Source organism: Mercenaria mercenaria, chromosome 15, assembly GCF_021730395.1.
Source record: "Mercenaria mercenaria strain notata chromosome 15, MADL_Memer_1, whole genome shotgun sequence".
NCBI lineage: Eukaryota > Metazoa > Mollusca > Bivalvia > Venerida > Veneridae > Mercenaria > Mercenaria mercenaria.
In genome coordinates, this window is record NC_069375.1 from 61,316,792 (window position 1) to 61,331,875 (window position 15,084).

At 37.2% G+C, this 15,084-nt stretch overlaps 1 protein-coding gene across 2 annotated transcripts; it reads left to right on the forward strand.

Moving 5' to 3' along the window:
* Positions 1–299: 299 nt before the first annotated feature.
* LOC123524840 (uncharacterized) lies at positions 300–14,804 on the forward strand. 2 transcript variants are annotated; one of them, XM_053525390.1, is made up of 2 exons: positions 300–7,259; positions 7,388–7,546. In XM_053525390.1, exons 1-2 carry the CDS (start codon positions 578–580, stop codon positions 7,399–7,401), a joined length of 6,696 nt encoding a protein of 2,231 aa, XP_053381365.1. In that variant the 5' UTR covers positions 300–577; the 3' UTR covers positions 7,402–7,546. The 2 variants fall into 2 exon arrangements, with proteins under 2 accessions (XP_053381365.1, XP_053381364.1); XM_053525389.1 differs by having other exon boundaries at positions 302–14,804.
* Positions 14,805–15,084: the final 280 nt, after the last annotated feature.

The following is a 15,084-nucleotide window of genomic DNA, read 5'->3' on the forward strand; positions in this document are numbered from 1 at the left end:
TTGACCTTAAAATCAGTATCATGTTGCGCCTAATCTATCTATTAACCTCCGCATGTATGCGTTTATACATGCTATTATTGAATTGAACCGATATAACACGTCTGCATTATAGTACTGAAATGCTAAAATACAAATTGTCGGCTTTTGTATGTAAATAAAGACCACCGAATATAGTTATTGTGCACCGATAACGATTTGTTTACCCTACGGTGACAGTTTGCATTGCTAAATTAAGCTACCGTACCACGTGACCACATCGGTATTTCTTATTGGGTCAATGGATGGAGGCCATATTTGTTATACATGTCTACCATGACGTTTTACGGGAATTTCGTTTTCGGAATATGGCAGGCTAGAGGCAGTTAGGAATAAACTAATAGTTTTAATAGAACAAAATGGAGATTACTGGATATATAATGCCCAGTAAAGGATAAGGAAATCGATTTTAAAGCTCTTGGGATCTGTAGGAGATATAGATAAATGTGAAATATGATGATAAATTAAAGACAGGTGTCCTTGTTTATGTTGACATTACGTGGTGTTTTAGTGGATAAATAAGTGTCTTCATAAACCGAACATGGATAGATTACCTTCAACAGCCGGGGGTGCTCCGGATGGGGCATTCGAACGCTTCCTCACAGCAGCAATAGCTACAATCATTACTATAATGTTTTCCTGGAGACTTTTGGCTGAAGAAGAGGAAGCCTCTGGCTCTGGTGCCACTGGGTGGAATTCTAGTTCACACAAACCCGTGCAATACTCTGTAGACAAAAATTCAAATTTTCATAAGTCACAAGATAGAACAAAATTGACCACACCGCGACTTGCCGATTTAAGAGATATCGATCTAAGTTTGGATGAAGGGAGTGTTTTAGATTCAAGGCTAGCAGACGATCAACAGATAGTACATGAGGACGTTGTTTACGATCGACATGACCCCGTGCAAGAACGCTCGCTCGAGGCTATACCTGTTGCAGACGATAGTCTGTCGTCAATTTCTAGCGCAGACGACAGTTTGACAGTCGACACACTGACCACATGGGACGAATATAAATGGGAGGAAGAGACGGGGGAGGAGGAACCGTGCGTAATTAAAACTAGAAGGACTGTAAGAGACTTCGTTTCAAATCCAAACAGGTCACTCAATTTACAAGTTGAAAATAAAAATGATTCTCCCGAGACACAGTCTCTTTCATTTGGCGCCAGTCCGATTGATAACTCAGCATTAAGTCCGTCTGTTCCATTTTCACAAAGGTTTGCAAATTTTGAATATAAGGACACGGGTGGGGATAGTGGATATATAGATCTTTATCCGGATGTTGAAAGTGACGACGATACGGAATCTAGCGATGATGAGCACGTGTATGAAATCCAGGTTTCCGATTCCGACTCGGATTCTGAAGAGAGGGGTGGGGCTTTCTTTGGGGTAACGACTCTTGATACTATAATGGAGGAATATGAAAGTGACGCGAGTGAACGCGGGGAGGAGGGTCTAAAGGTCACTGCACGTGGGGAGGGTGGTCAAGTAAGTGAAAATCATGAAATTCCTGTTGAAGATCAAGATAAACGATTGAAATCTTGTGATAATGTCTGTGATATATCAGAAGCGAATAAACATTCGAGTCATACAGGTAACTCGAGCGCGAAAGACACAAACTTGATAATATCTGAAACTTTACAAAATGTTGCAAATAATGACCATAAAACGGATCAAATTACCAAGGCAGGAATGTTTCCAAACAAAATTGAAATAAATGCAATATGTCAGCCTCTATACAGTGAAACGCCACTGAAGCGCACTGAAGCAAGCGATGTTGAAAGTAATTTACCGCTTGATAAATCAGAAAGTAAAGATGCGGCCGCGAAAGTAACACCTACTGATACGGTACGTGACTTGCATATTAATGAGGAGACGGTAGTTTATAGCAATATGATACAATGTGATGTCAAGTTAGGGTCAAATGTGAAAAACGCAGACAATGACATATCTGAAATACATGAAGAGATTAGTCAGTCTAAATTAAGTAGCCAATTATGTAAAAAGCCCGAAATAAAGAAAGAAAATCTTGATTTGAAATTAGCAGACGACGATTATAAAATTTCTGAGATTTCAGACGACAGTTTACCGTCATCCCCTGTTCGTACATGCGCATTGGACAATTTAACAGAAGAACCATTCTCAGACACTGAATCTTGCAGTAGTGAATCGGTGATAACGGTGTTAAGCGTGAAATCAAATGACAGTGACAGTTACGCCGATCGAAATAATAATGCAAGTAATTCCAAAAGTAACTTACCGGTCATCAATGTTGACCCAGCCTCGGGCACAAACTTGTCATCGGTTGTTAGTGATCAAAGCACTGAAGGACTTGGGAAGTATGAAACATATTCTCTCGTTAGCGGTTTTCTGAACGACAGTTTGAACAGTTTATTAAGCGCCAATACCGGAAGTGTTGAAAATGAGAGTGATGCAGATAGCAGTTCTGGGAAGGAAATTCTAGAACAAGAACATGAAAATCAGTCTGAAAGTATAAACATGAACGGCAAAGTGACTAGTGATGACTCGTGCATATCGTCAGCTGAATCGTTACCCGTGGTTGATGAAATTACCCAAAACAATGCACAAATTTCCGAAAATGGCCATATTGATTCAACGGACTCTTTGAACACAGCGCATGATCAAAATATTAATGAACATCTCTCTGAACAAAGTGATATAGTAAGTCATCGGTACGATTCCGACAATTCGTCCGACAGCTCGGACCCCCCGCTGCGCGAATATGACCCGGACGATGACGATCTGGCAGCATTCCAATTCAATCTTGATAGTGATGATGATTCATTCTTTTTAGTCATCGCTGATGATGAAAATGATGATGATGATGACGAAGGCAAACTTAGGAATTTCAAAACATTCACGAACTTGAACTCTGTCGGATTATCTCCAGAATATGGCGACGCTGTTATCTCCCATACTTTACCAGACGACGCCAGGGGATTTAAATTTTCGCACACAGAAGATGTTAGCACTCAGTTTAAAAAACGTTCATACTTTACGGATAGGGGCAGTCTGTCTGATTCAGACATGCGCAGTGACGGGCCTCTTTCTCCGATAACGTCTGAGGACGAAGAATATAGATCTGAAGAAAGTTCCGAAAAGCCAATATCAGAGTCAGTTAATCAAGATCATTTTGCATCGCCATCAACACTACCAAATCTTTCTAGTTACGCAGACGCGGAAATATCGACCTCAAAATCTGGCCCTGAAAATGAAAGTGAAAGTAATCAAACAAGCTCTGCCGCGGAAATAGACTTTAAGAAATACATAATTCACTCCGAACTAAGTCCAATATCGGAGCATGTACCATTTCCGGAAGAAGAAACTCCCGTATTGAATAAAGAATTAAATGAGATCGATAAAGATTATTTGTTACAAGATCTTGATCAGAAATTTGTAATCGATAACTCTGGTGATAAAACGGGTACCTTAAGTGTGAAAGAAATGAATAATTTACAGCATCCCGATGGTCCAGTTGAAACTCTCAGTAGTCTGACTGAACAAATAGAACGCTTGACACAAAATAGTGCAGATAATGTGGAAATTAGTGACAGTAGTACTGCAAAAAGCGAAAATGATAAAAATAAAATTCCAGATGATATTGGATTAAAAGAATATCTACAAGTTGACAGTACTGATAAAGAATGTGCTGGTGATAATAAAGGAACAGTAACTAGCAAAGTCTGGGATAAACAGCATCTGCATCCAAGAGAAACTTTAATAGATGATGTTTTGAACACAATCTCTCCACCGGAAGTAGATGAAAGTGGCATAGTAAATGATGCGAATGAAGGCAAAAGAAAACATGTAGAAACAAACATTGATGATATATCAGAAAGTGATTCTGAAAATGGTTTAAAAAGTAGGTCTCATTCGAAGATTGAAACAAATATAGATGATGTTTTGAATGAATCAAGTGGTAGTGAAAAAGAAATTAAAAGACAAACACGAAAGTCAAATCGGACAAATGTTACACCGTCTAAGTCTCAAATAGAAACGAATATCGACGATATATTTGACGAAAAGTTCACAGTTGCATCACATATTCCAGTTCACTCTACGCCATTGAAAACAGAGTGGAGGCCGAAACAAGAAACTAACATTGATGATATCTTTGATGATGAACATCATGAAAATCACATATCTAGTGAAGTGAATGTCAGACAGAAAACAAAACTTGAAACTTCCGTAGATGACTTATTAAATGATTTAAATTCAGTCAGTATAAAAGAAAATGCGCCATTAAAAGACAAAAAAGACAAAGAAAGTTCAGAGGAAGGTGATGCTATTCAAGAAAATAAGAGTTTATCTTATGAAACTTTTGTAGACGATTTGTTAGACAACGCTTTGCCGCAGGATTCTAGTCAAAAACATGCACATGTGCATACTGCCGGAAGTGTACTTACCTCAGAAAGTGCAATATTTGTAGAGAAATCTAGAGAACCGCAGTTGTCTACAAGGCATCCCGGAGGTGTTCAACCGGAAAATACCTCAGTTGAATTAAAGTCTGAACAAAATAATAGACTGGCATTTAAAACTAAGGATACTATTAAGAAAACTAATGATCCGAGACAAACGGACATTGTACATGTTGAAAAGATTGTGAATGCTGATAAAAATGTTGATAATTATTTAGATAAGATTGAAAAAGATACAAAAGAATATAAGGACAAAACAACACCGCCTCGGCATGAAATCGGGACCAATTATCGAAAAATCAATGAAGAACCTGAAAAATCCAATAGTTATGATCAAAATCACACAGATTTTGTAGATAACGAGGTTTCATGTAGCGCAAATTTAGAGAGTAATGGTAGACAAAAGCGTGAAAATCGTAACAATGTTACAGAAAGTGTAGAATCAATTTTGCCACCGAAGAACTTTGAAATAGACAATAGGGAACCATTACAAAACAATTTAAATACTAGTCAATTAGATTTTAAAGGTCACAATGTTAACATTTCGGTGCCAAAAGCTGAAACTTTGAATAATGTCAAACAGAATACGCAAGTTGGACATTCTCCAGCGATAGATAATAGATATAATTACAAACACAGTGACATTTCATTAGCAGCAGAGCCTAGTAGCACAAGCTCGCAGAACAGTTTAGAAAATATTTCAAAAACTGGAGTACAAATTGACGAGAGTTTATTAAAAAGCGAAGAAGAGCGTGATATCAATGATGTGGAATTGAAGATTATTGAAAACAATGATAATGTGAAACCTAAATCGGATGATTATCTAGATGAAAATCTCGATTCCATTGGATCATGTTTAGTCGTGTCTGATGATGAATCTTTGAACAGTTTAGAAGAAAGTTTTCATAGTTTACAAGACAGTTACAATGCTACACGGCTAAGAGGACTAAGTGATTCTGAAGTGACGTCACGTGTTGTTCGCACGCCGGTGACGAAACCGTCGGATTTCCTCCAGAAATCAAAAGAACTGAAAGGCGTGAAAAAGAAAGTTTATCAACACAATCTAAAGAAATACACTTCGGTTCTGCAGCAGCCAGTTACACCTGAGAGAGTGAATATCACGTTTGAATCTTCGCACAGGCTACCGTCTGTTTCGAGACTGAAAGTTATAAAGTCGCGGGAAAAATTCTTGAGCGCTGAAAATTTATCACAAGGAAGTTATGAGGATAAGTTCCTGCAACACAGAACATCTTTAGCATTAACCCCAAGAAAATATTTGAAACGTCACGAGATCCATCAACAGTCTACGGAAAGCTTGCCGTCTGACATGGCGGCGTGGAACACGAGCTACGGAAGTAACACAAGCATGGATAAATTCCATTCACTCCCGTCCCCGCGCCATATTGAAGAGTTGTACGGTTCGCGATATAGCAGTGCAAACTCGTCGTACGAAAAAGCCGATTACGATAAACTGCATGCAAACTGTATGTTTTCACCGGGCAAACGCGAAGAAATTCGTCATACTAAAGAATCGCTCGAAAATATGTTTGAACAGCTACTAAGGTACGGATCAGTATCGTCTCTCGCAACTGAAACAGATCTTGACGCTGACGTCAATAATGACGTCGACGCACACGGACAGTCCTTACATGATACCTATTATATTTCGTTTCAGTATCCTCTGGAAAGGGCTGCAAGCATGAGTGCGATCGCAGGACCAAGTGAAAGTCACCGGTTGCCTAGGAAACCTGGAAAAGGACGGTTTGCACATAGGAAGGTTCCTAAATCTAAGAGTTTACAAACTTTAGAAACTAATTTAGATGACGTGTTTGCTGATGTCTCAGATCAGCCCGGGCAACTTTCTAGAACACCCTCAGAACACGAACTCCGAGTTTCTAAATCACTTTCGAAATTAAATGTACCAGACTGGTTTAGAAAATCGTCATTTTCGCGTAGTGGTAGTACTCAAAGTTTGTTTACGTATGCTAGGGCTGGTTCAACGTCCACTTTAGGATCGTCTGCATACCCTCCCTCTTTGACCACCTCCCCTTCGCCGTCCGTTACTCCTAATTCAAATACAGTCATTATCCAAAAGCGCGTTACCCCAACGAGTACCGTATCACCATCTGCTCGATTGCTCCGTGCGCCAATGTTGCCGACCACACCCGAGAAATCTCCAATTCATAACACCCCTCAGTTATTACCCAGTGATAAATTCAGAAAACAAGATAAGAAAGACAATCTTAAACCTATTGCAATTGTACCATTTGCAAAACTACGTGAAATGTTTGAAAAGAAGGCACAACATGACGCAAAAAGTAAATCTCCCGTCACAAGCCCGACAAAGGAGAAGCCCCAATCAAAAGTGAGATTTGAACCCGCGTCACCTACACAAGAAACTGTAATAAACGATAGTTTAAGTGATCACAAACCTGTTCAGAATAATAGGACTACGTCCCCACCCCCGCCAGTTCCAGAACGCAAACCTATATTAACCGATCATAGTGTAAAACATAGTGATACTAGTGCGCAAGCGCCGAGACGGACTCAAGTGCATTTCTCGGATGAAAATCATGTGAGTAGATCCCAAGAGCAAAATACAAACTCTTTACGCCAGAATGGCACTGCTTCGAACGCAAGTTCGAGCACAAGTTCTCGTACCGTTAAAAAGCCTCAGAGCCTTAGAGCCTCCCTGCCTCTGCCTCAGTTTAGGTTTAGACGACCTGGCCGATTTGCCAGTCAGTCTGCGGCAGCAAGTCAGTCGAGTTCTCAGAGTAAAAAAGGTAAGAATATCGTGAACAATGATGACATTGAGGTAAATGGTGAACTTCCGGTAAATTTTCCGCCATGGTTGCATGCTCTTGAACTTAAAACAAAAAATGATGGTGAAACTTTGTTTGAATTTTTACAGAAACGACGGTATAGCAGTATTTTAGAGAATGGTTTTGCAGAACAGCTGGACGAGTTGCAAGATAAGACCTTCAACTTCCCCGTTATGGCCTTGGGCAGACATTCCAACCAAAATGGTGATTTAGCGCTAGATGGGTCACCTGATCTACATGTCATTCTTACAAACGCTCATGCTAACAATGTATCGAATGGTTATCTAGAAAACAAGCTTCGCAGTGACGCGTCCGTTGATGAAATTCTAGACGGGTTGCTTCTTTTGGACGGCCACCGAACTGGCAGAATGAGACTCGACGAAAATGGCCGAATTGTTCCGAGAACTCCCGATGATTGGATTCTTTCCCCAGATACTCCACCTGGACTTTCCCTCAAACTTGGTGCGCACGAGTATGACCCAAGTATTTGTAGTGACGGAAACGTGTATAGTGATGAAAGTGGTACAGATTATAATCTAGTGAAATGTGAATACCCGGCATGTAAACGTGAAACGAATCTTAGGGAAGCAAAACAGTTTTTCAAAACGTGTCATAGCTGTTTTACATATTACTGTAGCCGGAACTGCCGAAAACTGCATTGGGAATTACACAAACAAGTGTGTGTATATAGCCGGATTAACAGTGCATGCAAACACGTGATTAAATACATTAATAGGCATCCCCATCTTCAGTACCAGTGTTCAAGGATAGCACGCCGCGGCTATCTGTCACAAGGCCGCGGTTGTGTCGTGTTCGCATTTCCGGATATAAGTTCTTCGGAAGACTTTCTGATTTATGGTATGGACAGTTTATGGGTGCCACCAGTCTACATTGCTTTGAAAGAACTTCCCCACGCGACCATGTTGGGTTCGAAACTTGGAATACTTTCTGAAACATGCAAACTATACAATCCGGAACTCAAATATGTGATACATGTTGCCATTGTGATACCACCTAAGTTACCTGCGAAACCCGTGCCTCGTAGAATGGAGTCTATTATTCAGAAATGTGCCAAATTAAGATTGAGCCCGGCTCACATGCATCCGAAACAGGAAGACAGTGATATTCCATCTACTCTTATCTTAACTGCTGTGCCTGGAAACCAGCACGCGGACGAAGCAGACGATAGAAAAACGCGGGAACTTTGCTTTGTGAACATTCAACGTAAGTTACGTAATCGCGGAGTGAGTTTGCGCCATCAATTTCCGGAAATATACAACAAACTCATTGACTTTGTTTCAGATGCCAAACATTTCAGTCCTATGATTATTTATCCGACAGATAATCGAACCGGAAAGAGATTTATGTGCGTGATCATGCCGGAAGCGGAACCGGAAATAGAATGGATAAGAGACCCGGATTTGTTTCACGAACTGGACGTATTTGATGACGAAGGTCCCGATATGAGTACACCAAACACATCAATTCTTCAACAGCCAGAAATTATGTTATAGAATGGATATTATCCCGAGTTTGAATATACTGTAGCGAATGCACTTCATTTCTTTTTGTTAGGAAATTGCATAACTTAAAGTAATATGATACATTTTTTAGTTAAATAGGCATCTCATATAGTCAAAGTTTTTTAGTTAAATAGGCAAATTCCATTTTACATCTCAAATAATCAAAACGAAAACATCTATTGAAACAGAAAAAAATTTACATCAAATCTTTATAATCAATTAGAAAAAAAATAATTTGATTTCAAAATTATTTTATTGTAATATTTTTTCGCCATAATATTTTTTGGGGCATGGAAATTGGACTTCCTTTGTTGTGCGGCTCTTTAGGTTAGGGAATATGAAGTTGAAGATGCAGGTAAAAACATTTAAAAATTATAAGCCACCAGCACGGGATACTTAAGTAGGGATCATTTTCTATTTTACTTTCTACTTTCCACAACTGATATTAGCTATTGATAGCTTTTTGTTATTTTGTGTACATAAAATGACACATTTTATATCAATAATAGTTAAGGTTTTGAAAGTAGGAATGAAATATCACGCAATTAGTGTACGGAGTTTGTAGGTAAGCGTCTTGTTATTTCTTTGTGTGTGTTTATCCCTTGTTTGTCTTGCCTAAATGCGGCAATGTATGTGTAATCTCGAATTTTTATCACCTTACGTAATGAAGTCTGTTTTTGCACCTCATAAAATAACATTGTTTTTAAGTTTAGATCTAAGATATCATTTTTTTGCCATTTTTTCTGCAATAGTTCAACTGCATAAATTCATGCGCTTACCATTGTATTTGAGCCGCATCATGAGAAAACTAACACAGTGCATTTGCGACCAGCATGGATCCAGACCAGCCTGCGCATTCTGCTCATGATCCATACTGTTCTCTTTTAAACTCTACTGCAATTAGAGAAACCACAAGCGAACAGTATGGACCCTGACCAGACTGAGCGGATGCGCAGGCTGGTCTGGATCTATGCTGGTCGCAAATGCACTATATTGGTTTTCTCATGGTGCGGCTCATTTTAAGACTACATGAAACATATTCGAGATCATTTTAGCTAGGCAATGCTCAGTGAAAATATAGAAGTGCGTAATATTGTGTTTGAACAAATGAAGAAGGTGAAATGTGTCCATTTTTATTCTACATAAATCATTTTTCCATAACCGTTTTTAGATAGACAAAATTGTATTTATATAAAAGTGTAAGTGTGGTAAAGTTTGTAAGTCTGTGGTAGTAACTTAAAATACTTTATTTATTTTGCTCTTCATTGGATGGAATAAGTGCTGTACAGTTGTCAAAAATCGTCTATGTTAGGCGTTGTATTTGAATTTTAAACATTTCTGCTCTCCACAGCATATTTTTCATGGACACTTTTAGGCAGGAGTTTTTTTTTTTTTGATAAATATGGAAGTGAAGTGTCATTTCTCGAAAGAAAATTTATGTAACTGTTGATGTTCAAACTGGCAGCAAATCTTTTAATCCCGTTCAAAATCAAAGATCTGTTTTATTGTAAGGAGCTTGAACACCTACAAAGAAAAAAAACTGCAGTTGAAATATTTTTTCCTGATAAATTTTTATAAAAACATGTACATATTTTTTAGAAGTATTTTCAATTGATCGACATTTATATGTTTTATAAAACAGAAATTTTATCATATGAGATTTTTCAGAAATCTACTTTTTTAAAGCAACAATTTGGGGTTATTTTTTGGGATCATTTTAAATCTTGCGTGCATGGTGTGTATTCCAAAGATCTCTTCGCATCTTTCATAAATTGTCAATGTGACTTAAGAGGTATAACAGACAGTTGTCAAATTTCAAAGATTTTTTGTTAAGTAAAACAGCTGCCTTAAGATAGCTTTTTTTTCAGGAAATGTTACAAATGTTGATTTTGGCAACTTTCATTATGATACTTTTATCACAAATGTAAACATAATTGCCTCCAAGGTATTTTTTGTAGGTTAAAATATAACTTTTGAACTACATAAGGTTGTTATGGTTGTGAATAACTGATCAGGAATGTGTTTTGTATTTTACTTTAAATGTGGTACTTTTTTCAAATGGTTGTTTTGTCATGTTTTTTTGTTGTTGTTGAAAAGAACACGTTTTTTTTGTCGAATTTACAATAACTTATATTGTGTCTTCGGAAAGGTCATTTAGGTTTACCGTGATGAGGAAATAGGTTAAAGACTGACACGTTTAAAAATCCTGATTCGAGTTTTATTTAAAGACCCTGGTCAATATAAATATGTTCTACTGTGTAAGTATATGCATTCTTTGCAGTTACAAATTGTCGGTGACATTTATGATGCTCAGCCATAGTTAGTGACATTTAGGAGGCCCAACAGAATGCCATTGACATTTAAGGGGCCCAGCAACTTGTCATTGACGTTTATGAGGCCCAAACACAAAGTAAAATAACATACCATACAAGATCATAATTTTATAACGACAAATGGTGGTGAAACTTTCAGAAGAATGATTTTCATGAAATTCACATTTTGGAAAAGCAGGTCACCATGGGTCTTTAAACGTTTGTGAAGTTGATTAAAAATAGATCTCTTATTCCACCATAAGATAGGAAGCATACAATTCACATTGATCTTTCATATTCATCTCAGTTTTATACAGCGTGTTATTTTGTAACTGTCCATCCGCACGTCCTATGCTTCGTGTGCATATTTCTACAAAAATATTTCAAAATGTGTTCAGTTTCCAAACGTCTTCCCCCCCCCCCCCCCCCCCCCCCCCCCCCCCAAATTTTGACACTCCAGTTCCCATTGATAATTTTTGTTTCAGTGACGTTTTGTTTGAACATAGTTTATGTGATCTTGACAAAAGAATTTGAGATTTGAGACTAGTCTCAAAGCTCCACCAGCTGATTGGTTATTTCTGAGACCAGTCTTGAAAATTGACCAATGGCAAGGCTGCGCTCTTAGACTGGTTTACAAACTTAGTTTTATAACTCTGGTGCCCAGTAAAACAGTTGAGTGAAAGATGAATGCTTGACTTTTTCTATATTACTGTCAACATGAACAATTTTGTTTATGTATAAAGTTCTAATGTTTTATTTAGTGATTTGTAGACTGTACTTTTGATGTAATCCACACTTGTGTATTGATTTATTAGTTGCCATGCAGAAAATGAATGGATGACAAGTTTCTGTCAATGAGTTTAGTCATAAATTATTCAAATGGATTTATTCGATATAGTTCAATGACAATGAATGAATTAAGGTAGTGGACTCGAATTGAGAATCGACAATTTCCGTGCGGTTACGTATCTTCCGTAATCGATTTCGGCATCCTTCGGACATAACAGAAATAACCGGAGAATGCCGAAGTCGCATACGGAGAAATACGTAAATGAACGGAAATTGCCGATTGTCGTTACTGTTTGCAAAGATTGCAGCTTTTATATGTCCAGATAGGTTAATTGATGTAACATTTTAAGTGTACAAAATTCAAGTTAAAAAAGATTTTGAGTTGAAATATTTTGAACCCAAAAGTCAGTCAACTTCGGGATGAACATTTTTTGGCTAAGATAGTCTCAGTTCAGGTGTTAAAACAAGCAGTTATGTATTCATTTTTTGGGCACGCTGAATTATTTTTTCGGTGGATTTAGGGACGACAAGGTTTGATCTGATAGTACTGAAACTCTTGTTCTCTTGTTCACTTATTTTGTAGGTTGTATGCAAATTGATTTTAATGTTGATGATTAACTATGTATAGCATTAAAATTGTCGAACATATCCACATTTGAAATGCACAGCTTAGCCGCCTGCTGTTTAAATTACATGTATAATGCTACAAGGATAAAAAAAAATATCCACGAAAATGTTCAGCATGTTTGTATCAATTATATCAAGCGCTAACGCTATCGCATGCCAGTTTAATTATCATTATATGCTATATTACAAAATGAATGAATGAATCTTATACAAAAGGAGAAAAAATCTTAAACAAATTTTGCCCAAACATTTTCAACATTTTTGTATTTCTACATTCATAGTCCTGTACCACTATACCGCATACCAGTCTAACTATTATAATACTACATTAGTACATTCGTGCGATAAACTAATTCAACAAGCAACGGCGCTTTTAAAATTTCAAAATTGCCCTGTCAATCTAGCGTAAGATGTTTATCTTCGGTTTGGACCCATGGTCTCAAGGTAATTATCTACGTTACAAGGATTTGGCAACTTTTACACTAAATTCCGATCATATTGCCAATTATATGACATAAATAACAACCGATTGTTCAGTGATAACAATAATATGTTTATTTTTGCTGCATTGCACTAACAAATTTTTCCCATTCTTACACAGCCAGAAAAAGAAATAGACATTTTTTTTTTGTAATTACTTTCGGCTTTCCGCAGAGTATGGAATCAGGGGTTGGTGGGCGGGGTTTCAATTGTTCCAGATCGATGCGAATGTAAGGAATACACGAAAGGACATGTTTGAATTTAAACAGATCGTCTGCTTAATGCAAAATGAATGCAACATGTATCAGATAGGAGACAGATGCACTTTTTTTCATACTCGGCTGACGAAATGTCAAAATTAATTTAATAGCTGTTTTTTGTTTGGCCTTCAGATATTTAGATACATTTACATTAATTAGGAAAAGACGTAAGATGGGTTTTATTTTTAGGACACTGGTTGACCTTATAAATATACGTGAGAGACAATTTTGATTTATGTTTGTGATTTTAAGGTTCAAACAAATGTATTATTGTTTTTTGTACTCGAAATCTGAACCGTAACGCACGAAATCGATCCTCAAATTACATCAAAATGCGACATCTATACGAAAACAATGATTTTGCATTTTTGATGTTTTGTGGGTTTTTCTTTTTGTTACAGGTATATTATATAGTTCGTAATTAAATTAAATATGCAGGAAAATGTCTATTTGGCGTTTTGACAAGAAATTTAATTTGTTGTTGCGCAAAACAAGCAAGCGTGTATTTTCCATAACATATGCGTTTACATGCTAAAAAGCGAGTTTTACATACATAAACAACTTATAGAAAAGGTATGAATTTCAAATGCGTCCCAGATTTTTTTCACTAAATACATGTACATGTACTTTGTACTTGTTTCGTGACTTAAGGCAAATTAGGAATCAAGTTACTTCAGAAGAGGTCAGGGAATTGAAGCCAAGTATTACATATGTCATGATATGGTTGGGTTGTTATACTATGTATTTATTGTTTTTTGCGTAATTGTTATGGCTTTTCACAACCACTAGAGAAAAATGAGTGTCGTCACGGTAAAAGGTCCATGTACTGAGGTAGTTCAAAAAGACGTGCGAAAATAGTTATGGTATATTTCATACAATGAAAAGTTATTTCTTTGCACTATAACAGAGAGATGTGTAAATTTTCTTGAACAGAATACATTTTAATCTATATTATATTAAAAGAATTATCTGTTTATTAAAATATTCAAGTTTCGAGAACAAAAGATGTGGCGTTTTAGCGTGACGTTGCTCATTAATGTTTAAATTTATACTGTTTGTTTAAAGTTGGCTTGTACAGATAAAATTTAGTTGTTCGTTTCACGTAAATTTATTGCTGTACATAAATGAAACCTATATACAAATTATACCTATTTAATATTTGAGCCACACCATGAGAAAACCAACGTAGTGCGTTTGCGACCAGCATGGATCCAGAACCCACGCAGTCTGGTCAGGATCCATGCTGTTCGCTAACAGTTTCTCAAACTGTAATAGGTTTTGAAAGCGAACAGCGGAGCTTGACCAGTCTGCGTGAATTTGCAGGCTGGTCTGGATCCATGCTGGTCGCAAATGCACCATGTTGATTTTCTCATGGTGCAGCTCATTTTGTGTTATCCTATAATTAAGTATGTTGTATGTATACTGATGTTATGAATGTCACAACAATAAAATGCATTTAGAGTACCATTAATTAACGTTTAAAAGGAATTGAAGAAAAATACAATGCTAAACTCACTTGTGTGTTACACTTTTCATTTCATTATACTTAGGTGGCTATAGGAACAATAGATAACTGTACTTTTTCTTTGATGTCATTCATTCCGTAAGGCTTTTATTTGGCTATTTTTTCTCTTACGTGGCTAAAAGAACAATAGAGAGAACAAAAGAGTAGCCCACATAAGTATCCATATGTAGGAACGTGCGTCCCCAAATTTTGTTTGTCCAACTCCTCCCACACTATCAGTCTAATTTGCTTCAAACTTCCACAGATGAACGAGCTTGATGGGCAGATGAC

Excerpts from the sequence above, each read along its gene's own strand:
- LOC123524840 (XM_053525389.1), top strand. The coding sequence starts at position 578 with ATGGATAGATTACCTTCAACAGCCGGGGGTGCTCCGGATGGGGCATTC.